General features: G+C 45.3%; 1 protein-coding gene across 2 annotated transcripts in view; it reads left to right on the forward strand.

Moving 5' to 3' along the window:
- Positions 1 to 20,509, forward strand: part of scn4ab (sodium channel, voltage-gated, type IV, alpha, b) — a 232,152-nt gene that overhangs the window by 71,902 nt on the left and 139,741 nt on the right. The window contains exons 3-5 of one of the 2 annotated variants that reach the window (XM_085966222.1): positions 7,884 to 8,002; positions 8,394 to 8,483; positions 12,469 to 12,597. In XM_085966222.1, the coding sequence (XP_085822348.1) occupies positions 7,884 to 8,002; positions 8,394 to 8,483; positions 12,469 to 12,597 (338 nt within the window). Of the gene's footprint in view, positions 1 to 7,883; positions 8,003 to 8,393; positions 8,484 to 12,468; positions 12,598 to 20,509 lie in introns of those variants that run through there. The other variant, XM_085966221.1, reaches the window with a different exon arrangement.

Raw genomic sequence — 20,509 nt, forward strand, 5'->3', positions numbered from 1 at the left:
GGTTGCACATGTTGAGAACTGAGACCGCTGAGGCTCCTAGGTAATTTTCAACTTCATCCTTAGCTGCTTCAGCACAATTCACGAAGTACGTGTGCAGCCCATTTTGCCTTCCTGGGTGCTGGACTTTTCACCTGTCTGCATTAAATTTCGTCGGCCATTGTTCTGCCCACCTACACATTTTGCCGAACTCATTCTGTAATTGCTAAGCTGCCTCTTCTGCTTCCACTGCCTCATCTATTTTGGTATCATTTGCTAATTTGACCAATTTGCTTTGCGTTTTTGAATCCAGGCCATTGATATAAATGAAAGAAGTAGTGGTCCCAACACCAAGCCTTGGAGCTTGGTGATTCTGGGTAGTTATTTAATCCTGCATGTTCAGTGTTGTTCCTTTAAAGGTGTTCCACTTGTCTGCTATTGTCGAACAACTTACTCCAATCTATTTATCTAAATGATTGTACATCTAACCACTTGATTCAATCGTTTGTTGATTGCTGCCCATTATGATGTCTCTGCTGGTACAAAGACAAAAGGTAGAAAATAGTTAAAAATGAATCTATTTCCCATATATTATTCAGGAAAAAAACGCACTGGAGCATATTCGAAAGATTAACAATCTTATATTTAAAATAACCTTAATGATACAAGCTTCCATCTCACGGCTTAAGAGGGTAGAGTTTGCATTTTGGGTGCAATCGGCAATCTGGTCGCAAATTGCGCACAAAATTGCGTTGGTTTTCTGAAGTGAAGTTCTGGTTCATGTTTCCGCTCAAATCAATTTGCATAATCACAAACTTAAAATCTCTCATTAACCAGCGCAATCAGGTAGCATTTTAGAATGCAATTGGTTTTTTTCCCCATGCATTAAAATTTTTTTTGTTTGTTCCTGGGATGTGGACAAGGCCAGCATTTATTGCCCATCCCTAATTGCCCTTGAGAAGGTGGCGGTGAGCCGCCTTCTTGAACCGCTGCAGTCCGTGTGGTGAAGGTACTCCCACAGTGCTGTTAGGGAGGGAGTTCCAGGATTTTGACCCAGCGACGATGAAGGAACAGCGATTTATTTCCAAGTCAGGATGGTGTGTAACTTGGAGGGGAACTTGGAGGTGATGGTGTTCCCACGCGCCTGCTGCCCTTGTCCTTCTAGGTGGTAGAGGTGCTGCCAAAGAAGCCTTGGTGAGTTGCTACAGTGCATCTTGTAGATGGTACACACTGCAGCCATGGTGCGCCAGTAGTGGAGGGAGTGAATGGTTAAGGTGGTGGATGGGGTGCCAATCAAGCGGGCTGATTTGTCCTGGATGGTGTCGAGCTTCTTGAGTGTTGTTGGAGCTGCACTCATCCAGGCAAGTGGAGAGTATTCCATCACAGTCCTGACTTGTGCCTTGTAGATGGTGGAAAGTCTTTGGGGAGTCAGGAGGTGAGATACTCGCCACAGAATACCTAGCCTCTGACCTGCTCTTGTAGCCACAGTATTTATGTGGCTGGTCCAGTTAAGTTTTTGTGATATATTTAAGAGTGGTAGCCTGGTGCAGTTTTAGTAATACGTTGAAAATGGATTATCACAAAAAATAAGCATTTTTAATCAGGGTCTAGTCCTCCACCTGTGAGTAACCCAATTTTAAATAACTGAAAATGACTTTAAATACTGTACAGAACCATTTACTAGTTTCATCGGTGTACAGTAGTCAGTTTCTTAGTAAATGAAATATTCTTTAACATTTAAAAGCTTTTGAAATGTGCCGACTAGTGCCGTGGAACCTAAAAAAAAGCTTAATTTTCAGAGCCTCCTCGAAGGGCCGCAAACGGGCGCAATTAGCGTAAACTCGCCATGGTGATTAATTCGATCGGGGGGTGTGGTCAGTGTTGTGGGCGGGACCAGCTTCCAGCACGATGATTTTTAAACCAGCGCAATAGATCGCGGATACTCGATTTGCGCTGAACGTAACTTGCGCTTGAAGTTCTTCAATCTTTCGCGCTGGCTTGGCTGATTTCGGACGAATTACGGGTGCAGCCCCACCTCCAAGCGAAATGGGGGAGGCGAGCAGGGAGCTTGCTTAACTCATCCACCCTCATCAGTCTCCAGTGTCCTGGAGACTCTGCTGCTGCATCCCTCCCCGCCCCCTGCCGCAAAGCCGGTTGCCCGGGCAACGGCAAACGCTTTTTTTTGAGGTTGTGGAAAAACCATTTTTAAATATAGGTGTCAAAATAATTTTACAATGTGTTTGGTAAGTCAACTATATTTTAAAAAACACAATTAAATTTAAGTTGTTCTCTGGAGCTGTCCAATATACTTTATGGAGCACTTGAATCTCCGGTTCCACTTCCTTCAATGTTTTTCAGAATTATGAGTTTGCATTTTGTTTTTTCAATCGCAGAAGTTGTGTTTTAAGGTCACCTGGTTTTGGTGGTATTACTCAGATCTGGCCTGTACATAAGAACATAAGAACATAAGAAATAGGAGCAGGAATAGGCCACTTGGCCCCTCGAGCCCGCTCCGCCATTCAATAAGATCATGGCTGACCTAGGGATCAAAGCCACTTCCCCGCCCGCTCCCCTTAACCCTTCACTCCCTTACCTTGTAAAAATCTGTCTATCTCCACCATAAATGTATTCAATGACCAGCCTCCATGGCTCTCTGGGGCAGAGAATTTCACAGATTTACGACCCTCTGAGAGAAGAAATTCCTCCTCATCTCAGTTCTAAAAGGGCGACCCTTTATTCTTAAACTGTGCCCCTGCGTTCTAGATTTACCCACGAGGAGAAACATCCTCTCTGCATCTACCCTGTCGAGCCCCCTCAGTATCTTATATGTTTCAATAAGATCACCTCTCATTCTTCTAAATTCCAATGAGTATAGGCCCAGCCTGCTCAACTTTTCTTCATAAGTCAACCCCCTCATCTTTGGAATTAACCTAGTGAATCATCTCTGAACTGCCTCCAATGCAAGTATATCCTTCCTTAAATAAGGAGACCAAAACTGTACGCAGTACCCAAGGTGTGGTCTCACCAACACCCTGTACAGTTGTAGCAAGAGTTCCCTGCTTTTATACTCCAACCCCTTTGAAATAAAGGCCAACATTCCATTTGCCTTTTTGATTACTTGCTGTACATGCATGCTAATTTTTTGTGTTTCATGCACAAGGACCCCCAGGTCCCTCTGAACTGTAGCATTTTGTAATCTCTCTCCATTTAAATAATAATTTGCTTTTTTATTTTTCCTGCCAACGTGTATAACCTCGCACTTTCCCACATTATACTCCATCTGCCAAATGTTTGCCCACTCACTTAGCATGCCTATGTCCCTTTGCAGGTTCTTTGAGTCCTCTGCACAACTTGCTTTCCCACCCATCTTTTTATCATCCGCAAACTTGGTTACATTACGCTCGGTCCCTTCATGCAAGTCATTAATGTAGATTGTAAATAGTTGAGTAGTAGTACCTGCACACATTGCTAGGATGCTTTTCCCAGCATCTCTAAGTAACGAGGCTAGGACACCACTGCTGGCATCTTTATTCACTAAAATGGCCTCCTAATTAGTAGCATTGTTAGTCCCTTCCTCCCGGGTCACTAAACACTTAACCTCCAGCGTCAAACCTTCGAGCCACTTGGTATGTGCTTCAGTCACAACCATCCCCCTAATCACTCACTTAGAGGCCTCTGCCATTTCTAACAGTCCGTGAAGAGGCCGTTCCCACCCAATGGCAAACCGCGTATTTTCTGTGCATTCGCAAATCGGCATTTTTTTTTCAAAAGAAAATATGAGATTTGGGTGTTCCATCGTGAGATCGTGAATGAAGCTTTATTTCACTCTGAAATCGCGACTCTTGCGATGGAATCTTGGCAGATAGAATCTGAGTGGGTTGGCAATACTGCATCCAATGCTCCCTTGCGGCGGCGCAGCGCTCCAGGGGTCCCGCGCAGCCGGTGAGCCGGCATTAAAATTGAAAAAAAGTCGTGCATGCGCGAAATGTTGAATGGGTGGTGCAGCCCCTTAAAGGGGCCGTGCAGCCCCCCAAAAAAATTACAGAGAACATCGACTATATCCTGCGCTCCTCGCCGCCCCGGAAGTGGGTGCACCCGAATTTATATAGCACCTTTAACGTAGTAAAACTTCCTAAGGTGCTTCACAGGAGTGTTATAAGACAAAAAAATGTTGAGACCGAGCCACACAAGGAGAAATTAGGGCAGGTGACCAAAAGCTTGGTCAAAGAGGTCGGTTTTAAGGAGCAACTTAGAGGAGGAAAGAGAGGTAGAGAGGCAGAGAGATTTAGGGAGGGAATTCCAGAGCTTAGGGCCTTGGCAACAGAAGGCACGGCCACCAATGGTTGAGCGATTATAATCAGGGATGCTGAAGAAGGCAGATTTAGTGGAACGCAGATATCTTGGGGGGGCGGGGGGGGGTTTGGGGCTGAAGGAGATTACAGAGATAGGGAGGGGCGAGGCCATGGAGGGATTTGTAAACAAGGATAAGAATTTTGAAATCGAGGTATTAATTAACCGGGAGCCAATGTAGGTCAGCGAGCACAGGGGTGATGGGTGAACAGGACTTGGTGCGAGTTAGAACACGGGCAGCCGAATTTTGGATCACCTCAAGTTTATGTAGGGTGGAATGTGCGAGGCCAACCAGGAGTGCTATGGAATAGTCAAGTCTAGAGGTAACAAAGGCATGGAAGAGGGTTTCAGCAGCGGATGAGCTGAGGCAGGGGCGGAGACGGGCGATGTTACGGAGGTGGAAGTAGGCGGTCTTTGTTATGCTGCGGATATGTGGTCGGAAGCTCATTTCGGGGTCAAATATGACATCAAGGTTGCGAATAGTGTGGTTCAGCCTCAGACAGATGTTAGGGCGAGGGATGGAGTCAGTGGCTAGGGAACGGAGTTTGTGGCGGGGAGCGAAAACAATGGCTTCGGTCTTCCCAATATTTAATTGGAGAAAATATCTGCTCATCCAGAACTGGATGTCGGACAAGCAGTCTGACAATTTAGAGACCGTGGAGGGTCGAGAGAAGAAATAGTGAGGTAGAGCTGGGTGTCATCAGAGTACATGTGGAAACTGATGCTGTGTTTTCGGATGATGTCGCCAAGGGGCAACATGTAGATGAGAAATAGGAGGAATAACCTCAGTTGGTCCTCTGCAGCTGCAGTTTCCAATCATCTTTGGTGGAAGGCAGGTTAACAGAACAGTACGCATGCTTAAAAATCTCTGGAAAAGTAATTTGAAATCTTTTTAAATGACAAAATGATTCCCAATGTCATTGGATATAGTAGCATAGTGGTTATGCCACTGGAGTAGTAATCCAGAGGCCTGGACTAATGATCCAGCGACATCAGTTCAAATCCCACCATGGCAGCTGGGCAATAAAAAGCTAGTATCAGTAACAGTAACCATGATTGTCGTAAAAACCCATCTGGTTCACTAATGTCCTTTAGGGAAGGAAATCTGTCGTCCTTACCTGATCTGGCTTATATGTGACTCCAGACCCACAGCAATGTGGTTGACTCTGAACTGCCCTCTGAAATGGCCTAGCGCAACACTCAGTTGTCCCAAACCACTACAAAGAAATATAGCTTCTCCTCACGGACTGCAGCGGTTCAAGGAGGTGGCTCACCACCACCTTCTCAAGGGCAATTAATGCTGGCCTTGCCAGCGACGCCCACATCCAAGGAATAAAAAAAAAACCTCCTGTCTGCAACAGTAGGGATTGGATTCCTTTCGAAGGGACCTGTGAGCCCAATCAAATGTCTTGACAAAGGGTTTCGACCTGAAACGTTGACTCTATTTCTCTCTCCACGGATGTTGCCTGGCCTGCTGAGTTTTTCCAGCATTTTCTGTTGTTATTTCGGATTTCCAGCATCTGCAGTATTTTGCTATCGTACAAATACAGCTGTAGCTGTGTTGTTGGCTTTATTGCTTTGTTAACTGTCAAACTGTAACAAAGTCTGTGTGACTTTCAATCTGATTAGTACTTTGCTTGTATTAGATTTAAGCTGCTATGCTTTGTGCCCTTGTAATCTCGTTAGTTTTGAACTGACGCTGTGTGAATATCAGAAGGCCAACACGTAATGTGTTCATAATCAAATTCCTTTATGGAAGTGTTAACACATTTATTTTAGACAGGTTAACAGCTGCATTAAAATAGTAGACAATGGAGATTCGCACGAACGAGTTGAGCACTTGTACTCTTAATAGTCACAGTTGTAATTTCAACGTCTTGCTTTCTGATTTGATCCGCAGGTGAAATTGAGGGAACGGACCGCTCACGCTGTGATGTTGTTGTTCGGAAGCAATGGGGGTGATGCGGTAGGGGAGGGGGGGTTGAATCTTTAAAGACCAGCCATCTATTTCTCACCTGGATGAGCAACCACCAAAGGGAAATCTGGTGGGGACTTTGGACACCTATTTGCATGCTTGACATAATTTTCGGGCAGACTCTTAAATGGACGTCCATTACCCTGCTGCCTAAAACAAGTGGGAGACTGTTTAAAGATGCAAATTGACAGCCAATGCTGGTTGTAGGACCCCGATTGCAATTTTATTGGAGAAAAGGCGAGCTGCTGGTCCCACTTTTTCCAGGCGGTGAGAGGTCTAACCAGAGGCCCTTAAAGGGTTTCCAGGCCTGTTCCTCCTGGCCCCACGGAAATCTTCCTACCTGCTGCCGGTCTGTTCTCATGCCCACCCACCCCAGGATTTGTTCTCCCCCAAACAGGCTGCTGTACTGCTTCGCACAGCCTATATCTGTGGCACCAAAGCAGCGCCTTGCAGCTGAACTCCCTTTTGCTACCCACAGTCCATCGGTAAAATTTAAATGGTTGAAACCTGAAAATGGTCCTGGCCTCTCAACTGGGGCCTCGGACAGTCGGCAGAGGGCACACCGCCAGTGTAGTATCAGCTGTGGCTCAGTGGGTAGCACCCTCGCCTGTGAGACAGAAGTTGTGGGTTCGTAGTCCCACTCCAGGGACTTGAGCACAGAAATCTAGGCTGACACTCCCAGTGCAGTACTAAGGGAGTGCTGCACTGTCGGAGGTGCCAGCTTTCGGATGAGTTAAACCGAGGCCCCGACTGCTCTCTCGGGTGGACATAAATGATCCCAAGGCACTATTTCAAAGAAGAGCACGGGAGTTATCCCCGGTGTTCTGGGGCCAATATTTATTCCTCAATCAACATCACTAAAGCAGATTACCTGGTCATTATCACAATGCTGTTTGTGGGAGCTTGCTGTGCGCAAATTGGTTGCCGCGTTTCTTACAATACAACAGTGACTACACTTCAAAAAGTACTTCCTTGGCTGTAAAGCACTTTGGGACGTCCGGTGGTCATGAAAGGCGCTGTAGAAATGCAAGTCTTTCTTTCTTTTAGTGGCCCTGTTTTGGACCTGAACCAAACGCCTCCCTCAATGTTTCTTGTGCTACCTTCTGTCCAAGTAATTGCTACCCAGCAAAGGTAATATTTCAACACCGCCAGCTATAGCAGAAAGGTAGAAGAGAAAAGCAGCTGTCTTTCATTCTGCCAGCACATTTCACACTTCATCTAGAGCCATCCTTTGTTGCTTTACCTGCCCTATTACCATCTCGTCTCGCCTTGAATATCTCTTAATGTCTCTTCACCTCTCACAGACCGTCCCTTTTGTTCTTTCATCCCCTCCCCCATTTCCCAGACCCCAAACTTGCTTTTTCATCCGTTTCATTTCCTGCTTTTTTCTCAGCTCTGACGAAGGGTCTTCGACCTGAAACGTTAACTCTGTTTCTCTCTCCACGGATGTTGCCTGGCCTGCTGAGTTTTTCCAGCATTTTCTGTTGTTATTTAGGTAGAAGAGACATTGGCTCAAACTGCTTTACAGGAGGTCTCGCGAGCTTCACTCTCACGTTAACCTGTTTTTTATCTTCTGTTTCAGACATTCATAGTCCTAAACAAGGGGAAGGCCATCTTTAGGTTTACTACAACACCTGCACTCTACATGCTGAGTCCCTTTCACCCGCTCAGGAGAGCAGCCATTAAAGTCCTAATTCATTCATATCCTTCATGCTCAATTTTACTACGATGACCAAAAAAAGTCTATCATTGAAAACCTGTAAAGATCACAGGCCTTGTAACTTTTTAGTTGACTTCAACAGTAGAGTTGGGGCTAAACTTAGAAAATAAATCGCCATTGAATGGGTTGAAGTGGACGTAGGAACAGATTTCAATACTATGATAACCTGCCCCAATATCGAACAAAACAAATGGGTAACCGCGGGCCCAGAAGAGCTCTTGGGAGGAAAGGAAAGAAATGTGAATGCAGATGGTTTGTTAGCAATACAGGTAGAATTCAGAGTGCATCAATAGTGTGAGTTATGGGAACTGTTGAATAATATTTAATGGCCACATATGAGATGCTCTTCTTTTCCTTAACGTTGTTTTGTAAATTATTTAGCTTGTTCATCATGTTTACCATTTTAGCAAACTGCGTGTTCATGACAATGAGTGACCCAGCACCCTGGACAAAAAACGTAGAGTAAGTTTATGAATGAATTCCCTATTTTTATCTCTTTAGCAATTATTTTCACTGCTGTTGGAGACAAGAGTTTGATCATTATTGACAAAAAATGCAATAGAATCACAATGTACTGAGGCCCTGTGAGGACACGAGAGAGACAGTTTTCTGTTATTATTTGGCGGCATAATCCACTATTTATTCTATAATATATTTGTTTTATTTGATTAGCTGCAATGGTGTTTCACTACAGCACTGTGGCAGAACCTTTACCACATGGACTGCAGCGGTTCAAGATGAAGGCTCACCACCACCTTCTCAAGGGCAGCTAGGGATGGGCAATAAATGCTGGCCTTGCCAGCGATGCTCACATCCCAAGAATGAATAACTTAGAAGAAAACTCCACCCACATTAAAGATAGATACGAGAATTGAATATTCATCATTAAATTACACGTGCTCGTGGCAAATTATTCCTTTCAGCATCTGCCCAACTACCAGCAGCATTGTTTCCTTATTTTTTAAAATTTGCATTGTGGCAAGAATCAGCTTTAAAATCGTCCGCTCGTGATCTGTATTCTCTTTATAAGAACAAAGGAGTCGGCCACACGGCCCCTCGAGCCTGCTCCGCCATTCAATAAGATCATGGCTGATAGTCGACCTCAACTCCACTTTCCTGCCCGATCTCCATATCCCTTGATTCCCCTAGAATCCAAAAATCGATCTATCTCAGCCTTGAATATACTCAACGACTCAGGATCCACAGCCCTCTGGGGCAGAGAATTCCAAAGATTCACAAACGTCTGAGTGAAGAAATTCCTCCTCATCTCAGTTTTAAATGGCCGACCCCTTATCCTGAGACTAGGCTCCCTAGTTCTAGACTCTCCAGACAGGGGAAACAACCTCTCAGCATCTACCCTGCCAATCCCTCTCAGAATCTTGTATGTTTCAATGAGATTGCTTCTCATTCTTCTAAACTCCAGAGAGTATAGGCCCAATCTACTCAATCTCTCCTCATAGGACAACCCTCTCATCCCAGGAATCAATCTAGTGAACCTTTGTTGCACCACCTCTAAGACAAGTACATCCTTCCTCAGATAAGGAGACCAAAACTGTGCACAGTTTTAAACGTGTTGTTTGCTCTCACCCTCCCTCGTCCAATCTCCTCACCTCCTTTCCTAAATGTATCGCTGAGGCATGGCTCCGTTGGCACTGCCAGCCCTCCAGTACCTCATCCAAGTGCCAAGTTTCTTGTGTGAGCCTGGACAATAAGGGGCATCACAGCTGAGACAGATTTTGCCCTCACCTGATGTCCACGTATGTGCACCTCTAAGTAGCATGTCACTGGCTAAGAAACAGCAGCAGGAATTCGGTTTGATTTTTTTCCCCTCACTAGCCCATGGGTGTTAAGGCCACCTGCTCTATGGCCAGCTCTCAGATGAGATGAGCTTCTCAACAGCTCTAACAGGTATTCATAGTGCCTTTAATTGAGTAAACCTCACAAAGGAGAAAAACAGGGTCCAGGAAAAGGAGGCACTGAGCAGGAATAGAAGAGTGAAGTGCAGTGACTGAAGGAAAAGTCAAAAAGATGGGTTTTAAAGAAGTTTTAGGAGTGGGGAGAGAAATTGCCAAGCGGAGGAGTTCAGGGTGTTCCAGAGAGTAAGGTCAAAACAGTCGAAGACTTTGCTATCGATGGTGGAATGGCGGGAAGAGGATGCAAAGTAGGCCGGAGTCAGAAGAGAAGGAGGTCACCAGTTGTAACGTAGGGTTAGAGGAAGTTGCAAAGGTAGTGTGGGCGATGCTTTGGAGAAAAATATAAATGAGGGTTAAGATTTTGAATTCAATGCTTTGAGGAACCAATCAAGTTCAGTGAGAACTCCCAAACAGGATTTAGTGCAGGTAAGGATGTAGATGGTGGAATTTTGGGCAATTTGGAGTTGATCAAAGGGGAACCTTGAGAGGTTTGCAAGGAGCGCATTGTAGAAGTCAGCCTGGAGGTAATTAAGTGGTGGTGAGGGCTTCAGCAACATTGAGGTGAGTTAAGGACAAAGTTGATGATGTTGTCAAGCTGCAAGTATGCAGTCAGGTGATGTATAGGTTATGGAATTGGAAACTCACCTCAGGATCAAAACATCACGGCAGCACAGCATTGGATTCAGCCTGAACAAGCAGCAGCGGAGGAGGATGGGATGGAGATATAATAATGCAGAGTTTTTGGTGGGAGCCAAACAGATAGCTTCAGAGTTGTCAATATTAAATTAGAGAAAATTCTTGCTCATCCATGTTTTGATATTGGATAAGCAGTCAGCCACTGGTGCTCATGGAGTCAATGGTAGTGGTGGAGAGATAGAGCTGCGTGTCATCAGTATACATGTGGAAGTTGACCCCATGCTTATGGATAATGTTGCCAAGGGGCAGCATGTAGATGAGCAAAACAAGAGGGCCAGAAATGGAGCATTGGGGAACAGCTGCAAGTGGGGAAGCCATTGCAAGTGATGGGACAGTAGATTAGCGAGGCCAGTGCCCCAAAGGTGCACTGCAGAGGACAGAGACAGTGGCATAGGTCAGGGTAGTTGACTCAATGTGGACCAGGTATCAAATCTGTGCTTATTGTATTTTAACAAGAGCAAGAGGATTTTTTTTTAGTTTGTTTACGTAACCTTATATGTCATTCTGCAGACTCTCACTAAATCCAATCCAGACAGTCTGGCCAAACTTGACACAAATAAATGTCTAAAAATTAACTTGAATTTTCTCTTATCATCTCCGTTACATAAATAGCAAACACATTGGAGTCTAGAGCTTTACTGAGAATAAACCTCGTCTGTATTGCAGCCAACATATAATTAATACATCCCTGCATCCCTCTCAAGCTTCACTTCATACATCATTACAGAAGGCTGTTCAACTTAAGTAACTAGTGTGCTACAGAAACCCAGGATTAAAGTTGTCCATTTTCCCCACAACCCTTGCTCAGGGGTTTGGTCTCCAAGTTGCCAGCCACCAAAAGTTGAAGTTGCAAAACCCTAGGTTGTATTCTGGTTGTGGTAAGGAAGAAGATCATGAGATTGACAATATCTCTGCGATTAAGGTTAGGTTTCTCCCCTAATTCATCGCCAAGGCACAGAAACCTCCTTAGCCAATCATTATTTACTGGGCAGCACCACCTGTTGACTGCCCTCCTGCTGTTTTTCTGCAGTAACTAGGTTCCTGGGCTGGCCCATGATTGGAAACTACCCTGGGATGAGCCGTGCTCTGTACACAAATTCCCAATATGCACTCCTGGCACGAAAGCTCCGTACCAGGAAAACATTTTCTTGTAGTCCATTACACATTGGCATGGCAATCAAAGGGAGAGACTTCGACAGCACCTCCCAAACCCGCGACCTTCACCACCTAGAAGGACGAGGGCAGCAGGCACATGGGAACACCACCATCTCCAAGTTCCCCTCCAAGTCACACACCATCCTGACTTAGAAGTATATCACCGATCCTTCATCGTCACTGGGTCAAAATCCTGGAACTCCCTCCCTAACAGCACTGTGGGAGCACCTTCACCACACGGACTGCAGCGGCTCAAGAAGGTGGCTCACCACCAACTTCTCAAGGACAATTAGGGATGGTCAATAAATGCATGGCCTTGCCAGCGATGCCGACATCCCATGAACAAGTAAAAAGAAAGTCTCGGGTGTAAAACAGCCTACAGCTCTCAGGCATCTGGCTGCTGGAGGCAGTAGGCCCGTTGGTCTCTGCTTTTATCTTAAATTGACTGCACATCGGTCCTTTGGTTGAGATGACCTTTATATTAAATACCCTGCTATTGACCCAATAGTCCTTTCATACTTTGCGGTGGGAGGTTAACAATGGTTTATTTTCCCTAAAAACAATGTATTTTTTTAAAACTCCAGTATAGTGTTTATTTTATTCTTAATTGGATGCCAAACCATCAAAATGGCATGATAGGTATTTCCATTTGATTTCTATCTGTCTCAATTGTTTATCTACAGGTATGCATTCACTGGGATTTATACCTTTGAAGCGATGATAAAGATATTTGCCCGTGGATTTGTTATTGATGTCTTCACCTTCCTCCGAGATCCATGGAACTGGCTGGATTTTAGTGTCATCACGATGGCGTAAGTAATAATAATCTTTATTACGATAAAAATTCCTTCGGGTGGAACTTACAAGGCTTCATTGCCAGTGTGGAACCATGCTGGATGCAAATTTGGGACTCAGAACCCCCCCAGCTGACTCTCGCATCCAACGAGGTTCTCTGTTGCCAGCAGAACCTTGCAAATTCCATCTCTTGTGTCTGTTGGAACTGTGCGCGGCCATCATACCTGTTGGTCAATTGTCTTCTTCCATATTGGTGGGACTGAAAATTAATGAGTTGTGCGGGGGGCTGGGGGTGGGGGGGGCGGGGAACACATTCCAGCGTACATTCCCAGTTGCAACCATGTGGGACCTCTGCCCCGCCAGTATTTATGGGTTCCTTAATTTGCCTACCATTGGTGGCCACTAGTGATGGATCCAGGCTGCTCCCCCATCCAAGAAGACCACAAATTGCGGAACAATTTTGGCTGTTTGAGGGAGTTGTCCCGAAGGCTCCGCCCCTTACAAGGCCCACAAGAAATCCCAAAGTTAGGCCAGTACACAATGTATCTGGGTCTGGGCCTAATTTCCATCCCTATGGTAGGATCATGGAATTTCAACCCCTCTGTACTTTGCTCCTTTCCGCTTTGTTATTTCGGCTATTTTCTGATTTGCTTCTTCATCAATCCTACGACAGGAAAACTTTCTCTCCTGTTTCAATCTACTCCCCCGTTACACTTCACCAACATAAAGTTTGCCACGAGAGTTCCTCACCCACTCCGCTGTGAAATCCTGCAAATCAAATTTACAACAATAACAACAACAACTTGTATTTATATAGCGACTTTAACGTAGTAAAACGTCCCAAGGCGCTTCACAGGAGTGTTATAATACAAAAAGTGACACCGAGCCATGTAAGGAGAAATTAGGGCAGGTGAGGGAGGTTTTAACGAGCGTCTTAAAGGAGGAAAGAGAGGTAGAGAGGCGGAGAGGTTTAGGGAGGGAATTCCAGAGCTTAGGGCCAAGGCAACAGAAGGCACGGCCACCAATGGTGGAGCGATTATAATCAGGGCACTCAAGAGGGCAGAATTAGAGGAGCGCAGATATCTCGGGGGTGGTTGTGGGTCTGGAGGAGATTACAGAGATAGGGAGGGGCGAGGCCATGGAGGGATTTGAAAACAAGGATGAGAATTTTGAAATTGAGACGCTGCTTAACCGGGAGCCAATGTAGGTCAGCGAGCACAGGGGGTGATGGGTGAACGGGACTTGGTGCGAGTTAGGACACAGGCATCAGAGTTTTGGATCACCTCAAGTTTACGTAGGGTGGAATGCGGGAGGCCAGCCAGGAGTGCGTTGGAATAGTCAAGTCTAGAGGTAACAAAGGCATGGATGAGGGTTTCAGCAGCAGATGAGCTGAGGCAGGGGGAGGAGAATTTAGCACATGTCAAAAAAAATATTTTTTTAGATCAAAAAATTTCCCATAAACTTGGTTCCACCCACACACTCCCAAACAACACAGCGACACCCAGCCAGGCCTCCAGACTCCAGCTACACCCTGCGTCCCTATACTTCACAATGCCCCTCTGGCCAGCTGATTACTCAGCTTTGGAGCCCTGTTGTAAACAGACAAAATGAGCATGTGTCTCTCTTCGATGCAGAAGACTGCAATTGGCAGGAGACACCGTGCGGCTGGGGCTTCAAGGCATGCACAACAGAACATGTTTCTTCATATTAACGGCAGAGGCTCCAAATGTGCGCGAGGCTCTACTCTGTGGACTGAAAGTCGTGGGCAGGGGGCCCGTGGATTTCTGACATCCGTTGCCAGTGGGCGAGATTTGTGATGGCCACGTTGCAGCTCAAAGTGATTCACACAACGGATTGCATTTTCAGAGCAGTGACTGTTTAATGTGGGCGAGCTACAAAAAAGACCAGCGCAGCACCTTTCATTTAAAATGTTAAAACAAAACCTCGGGAGGCCGAGCAAGAAATTTTATGCTATTTAAACTAACGGGAAGCCTTCCAACATATATTAATTCTTATGCTCCTGCCCCGGGAGATTTAATAAGTGTGCGGAGTCAGTGTATGTTATACATTGTGGGGTCAGCTTTCATCGTTAGCACTCCCGATACAGAGCTAGTGATCAGCCATAATCTCATTAAATGGCGGAACAGGCTCGAGGGGCTGAATGGCCTACTCCTGCTCCTATCTTCTATGTTTCTAAGCAGGTATCAGGACTTTGGGTGCTACCCACCACACACAGAACAGTGCTGAGTGAGTGCTGCACTGTCGGAGGTGCCGCCTTTCAGATGAGATGTTAAACCGAGGCCCGTCTTGCTCTCTCAGGTGGACGTAAAAGATCCCGTGGCACTATTTCGAAGAAGAGCAGGGGAGTTCTCCCCGGTGTCCTGGCCAATATTTATCCCTCAATCAACATCACTTAAAACAACAGATTATCTGGTCGTTATCTCATTGCTGCCTTTTGGGAGCTTGCTGTGCGCAAGTTGGCTGTCGCATTTCCCTACATTACAACAGTGACTACACTTCAAAAGTACTTCATTGGCCAACAGGCAACGCTCTCCTGCTGGTAGCAAGCGTCCGTAACATTGGCTTTTATGGATAGTACCTCTTTCAAACCCCGTTCTGCAGCATGTACCGGGAAATATTAGAGAAGCAGTTCTAACCTTTGAGAGTGAGTCAAAAGGAATCCAGTGGAAACTAGTTTTTAACTAATTAATTAGGCTTTAGTTGTTTTGGAAATGCAGGCTGTTTTGGGAGCTGCTTAAGAATTGAAAGTAAAGGGGCAAGGTTTAGTATTAAGGAAACCATGTACTGATTTGAATTGCGTAAGCTTGCTCGTTTTTCTGTCTTACACTTTAGTAAGCATGCGGGGGAAGGCCTTCTCCATGAGCTGGGGATAGGTGAGTTCCATCAATATGTTTACAATTTTGCTCGCCCCACCCCACCCCCCTCCCCCCCTGCCCCCCGCCACTCCTGAGAACAGACATTTGGTAGAAGCACTGACCTGACGCTCCACTCAAGTGATGTGATAATTGGGGAACAGTAAGCTAGGAGCAGCTATCCCTACTTTGTCATGTCAACATACCTGGGATTCTACACAAAATTCCTGCTCTCAAATTGCCCCTAACTAGCAACGTTAAGGGATAAAGCACAGAAGTAAGGGATGATTGATTAACACCAGTAGGCATACAAATATCTTTCCTTAAAGCATTGAGGCAATATAAAGTTTCTCTTTAACATTCTTTGCCATCTATGTCATTAACAGAATGCTCTTCTATTCCTGATGAGGTGATTTTTGGAATCTCACCCAGAATTTTACGACTTCCTCCTAAGCTGACACTGTCAAACACGCAAATATCTCTGGGTTAATTAGCTGTATTTAAAAATGAACAGCCCACTGGCATTGTACATGGCGCAGTCACATTGCCAGGGTGTGCATTCATCTGCCCAGTTCTCCACATGATGAGTTCTGGATCTTAGTCTATCTGTCCTGGGGAGCCGGTAAGTGGTTATGATCCAGCTCCTCAGCGACAACTATGAAAGATAGCAGGGTGGATGAATCTACATGATGCTCAATCCACGCAACTCATACTCATTCTGAAGCAAAACTAATAGAAAAGGTTGTTTTTATGCTCAGTGCTGTGTGCTAAAGTGATTGGGAGAAAGAGTTTTCTGAGTGTTTGTCATTCCTGCTATCTCTTTTAAATCTTCCTTACACCAGTGCCTCCTTGTTCTACTATCCTGCCAACTATTGCTCCAGAATTAATTTATCTGTGATATTTAATAACTTGCACACTTCTATGAGATCCACTCTCCACCCCTTCTCACAGACAAGGCCGGAGCAGAACGCTGACAATGACCCTGAAGGGATCCCTGCCGAACACCTTTGCAGGCAGCAGGAGTCACACCTCAGGGACTCATGGTTGAGACTTTCACCCGTGAACCTGACCCGCACTGATATCCCATCCACATGCGTCCACTGTGACAGCCCCATGCACTTTCACCAACTTTGTTCTCTGCATTAGTTCAGATCCATGCTTTAATCCTCTGATGCTTTGTTCCGTACCATTAGAAGAAAACTCTTGACACAGTTGAAATAAAGTGCAAATAAAGTCAGTCCCACACTTCTACTTTCGCCTTGTTTCCCATGTTAATGACTTAGCGCAGCAACTATGGGCTCTCTAAGCCCAGAACCTGACCCGGAGTGCCGGGCCGGGGTTAAGTAACCCGGCCACCTCCTGAAATGTACCAACGGCTTCAGGCGGATGAGCCTCTGTAGGAGGAGTGTGAGATCTTTGATGGAGGAAGTGTCATCAAAAAGCGGATGAGCTAATCCTTGAATTAGCCATTAGCACCCACAACTCACAGGCCGTGACACGGAACAAGCTTAAAGAACAAGAGCAAAACTCCGATAATACTCGACTAATGATGACGATTGGAGGCAGTGCACACCCATATTTCTGATATGGTGCATGATGTTCTCCACTGGAAGTGTGAACTGATAAAATTGTCTCCTACATGCCGTATCATTGCGCAAGCAGTAAAGCAGGTTTGAGGTGTCAATGACTTCAAGATGAGTGTGACCAGGCCTTCAATTGTATGTTGCATCTTGAATGAGTGCCCTATTGCAGTATGAGGCTCAGTGCAAAGAGTGCTAAGGTTGTGTGAGTTTTTAGCATGCAATCTTGGGGCATCGCCCTTTCCCATCACCCCTGCCCTACATTGGTTCCTGATCCCCCAACACCTCAAATCTAAAATTTTCATCCTTGCGTTTAAATCCCTTCGTGGTCTCGCCCCTCCCTAGACCTAGGTTGCCACAGTCCTTAAAGCATGCCAACTCCTCCTGCTTCTATTCTTAGGTTCTGCCTGGCCGCCAACTCAAAAAAAGAAAAAAGAAAGACTTGCATTTATATAGCGCCTTTCACGACCTCCGGACGTCTCAAAGCGCTTTACAGCCAATGAAGTACTTTTGGAGTGTAGTCACTGTGGTAATGTGGGAAACGCGGCGCCCAATTTGCGCACAGCAACCTCCCACAAACAGCAATGTGATAATGACCAGATAATCTGTTTTTTTTTATGTTGATAGAGGGATAAATATTGGCCCAGGACACCGGAGATAACTCTCCTGTTCTTCTTCGAAATAGTGCCATGGCATCTTTTACGTCCACCTGAGTGAGCAGACAGGACCTCGGTTTAACGTCTCATCCGAAAGACGGCACCTCCAACAGTGCAGCGCTCCCTCAGCGCTGCACTAGAGTGTCAGCCTAGCTTTATGTGCTCAAGTCCCATGGAGTAGGACTATGAACCCACAACCTTCTGACTCAGAGGCGAGTGTGCTACCAACTGAACCACAGCTGACTCAAAGTCAAATATGGTGCATTGCTTTCCACTGGGGAGAGCGTCCTGTAGTGCAAAGAGGGAAATCCTCCTTGTACTGACCTCGCGTAGCATAATGTCCACTTCACCAGTCATGAGACAGGTGGTCTGCCACTCGGTGAGCTGCCCACAGACTCCATTTGCAGTTTCCGTTTGGGTTTCCCTTACCGTCATTTTTCAGGCACCTTTTCTCTTCCTCTCCCCTTCCAGCCTTGGCTGCCAACAGTTGAAATGCATCCTGAGCCTTTGTAAAGGCTTTATGAATTTTTCTCTCCTCTGTGACCACTTACCTTTAAATTTTAGCGAAACCATGATTTCCCAGCCCTCTCCCCAGCCCTCCATTTAAGACAAAGCTGAACAGGGAACTCAGAATTATTTTGCACACAAGCTGAGCCAATAAATTGAAGGCAGTCAGCTCACCGCAACTTTAGGTTAGCTTTGCACTTTGCACTAGGAGTCAGCCATTTCCCGGCTCCACTTAGCCGGGAGCTGAAAATGTACAATCTGGAGCTGAGTATTATCAGCGTACTTAATGAGACTGGGCTCATAAATTGATTCATTAATTCATATGACAATTAAAGCCTACAAATTTCTTATAAGCATAGTAAGGTTTAAGATAATGAGTGAGAAAGATGCCAGTCAGATAAAGACCAGTTGTGGCTCAGTTGGTAGCACTCTTGCCTCTGAGTACAGAAGGATTGTGGGTTCAAGTTCCGCTTGAGACTTGAGCACAAAAATCTAGGCTGACACTGCAGTGCAGTACTGAGGGAGTGCTGCACTGTCAGAGCAGCCGTCTTTCAGATGCGATGTTAAAACCGAGACCTCATCTGCTCTCTCAAGTGGATGTAAAAGCTCCCATGGCACTATTTTGTAGGAGAGGTGTCCTGGCTAATATTTATCCCTCAATCAACATCACTAAAACAGATTATCTGATCATTTTCACATTGCTATTTGTGGGAGCTTGCTGTGCGTAAATTGGCTGCCGCGTTTCCTACATTACAACAGTGGCTACACTTCAAAAAGTACTTCATTGGCTGTAAAATGCTTCGGGACGTCCTGTGGCCGTGAAAGACACTATAAATGCAAGTCTTTTTTTCTTTTGCAAAGTAATAGATTGAGAAAAAGGTTAATTTTGAAGGGTTGTGAATGAAACGAGGGAAGATAAACTGGAAAAAATATTGAGAAACAAAGAGTTAGAACAGCAATGGGAAAGGTGATCAATTGAGTTCAGGAGAAATTTATTTCACTAAAAACAAAAACAAACTAACCAATAATGAAACAAAAACAGAAAATGCTGGACATACTCAGCAGGTCAGGCAGCATCTGTGGAAAGAGAAACAGAGTTAACGTTTCAGGCCGATGATCCTTCGTCAGAATAATGAAACAACTTAGATGAATAAAGAGATAAGAGATAAGATAAGATGGCCTTTATTGCAAAGGGAACGGAGTATAAAAGTAGGGAAGTCCTGTTACAACTGTACAGGGCGTTGGTGAGACCACACCTGGAGTACTGCGTACAGTTTTGGTCTCCTTATTTAAGTAAGGATATACTTGCATTGGAGGCAGTTCAGAGAATGTTCACGAGGTTGATTCCGGAGATGAAGGGGTTGTCTTATGAAGAAAGGTTGAGCAGGTTGGGCCTATACTCATTGGAGTTTAGAAGAATGAGAGGGGATCTTATTGAAACATATAAGATTCTGAAGGGGCTTGACAGGGTAGATGCAGGGAGGATGTTTCCCCTCGTGGGGGAATCTAGAACTAGGGGACATAATTCAGAATAAGGGGAAACCCTTTTAAATTGGAAATGAGGAGGAATTTCTTCTCTCAGAGTGTCGTGAATCTTTGGAATTCTCTTCCCCAGAGAGCTGTGGAGGCTAGGTCATTGAATATATTTAAGGTGGAGATAGACAGATTTTTGAACGATAAGGGAGTCAAGGGTTATGGGAAGAGGGCAGGGAAGTGGAGTTGAGGCCAAGATCAGATCAGCCATAATCTTATTGAATGGCGGAGCAGGCTCGAGGGGCCAAATGACCTACTCCTGCTCCTACGTCTTATGTTCTTATGTTCTTATAAGTACATAGGCCTAGACATTCGTCTCGGGCGGTGACGCAAATGAGCGGTATCAGATCGGACACCGTTAAATGCAGCGGCTGATATTTAGTTCCATTGCAGTCAATGCAACTGAATATCAGATGCTGTGTATAACGGTTACTGCTTAACAGGAACGTTGCTCATGTGGCGCATAAACATCGGCCTAGGCCAGTTGGACCAAATGGCCTGTTACTGCGCTGTAAACTCTTTATCATTCTATGTAATATTTCTCATAGTTCTGTTCACACAGCAGTTGCTCAACCCAACTAATGTATCTTAAAAGCCCTTAAACGTCATTGAATGCCCCGTGTATCAGAACACTCGTGCACATAATTATATGTACGGTAGTGAAATTTTACTTCGATTTTTCACGCAGGTATTCACTTACTCTGGGAAAACAACATTTTTATTGTGTTTCTTGACAATATTTGCATTCAGGGGCATAAATAGTTTTCGAGCACTACTGGG

The sequence above is a fragment of the Somniosus microcephalus genome, chromosome 24 (genome assembly GCF_052327205.1).
Source record: "Somniosus microcephalus isolate GS21.2 chromosome 24, FLI_Smic_1.0, whole genome shotgun sequence".
Taxonomy (NCBI): Eukaryota; Metazoa; Chordata; class Chondrichthyes; order Squaliformes; family Somniosidae; genus Somniosus; species Somniosus microcephalus.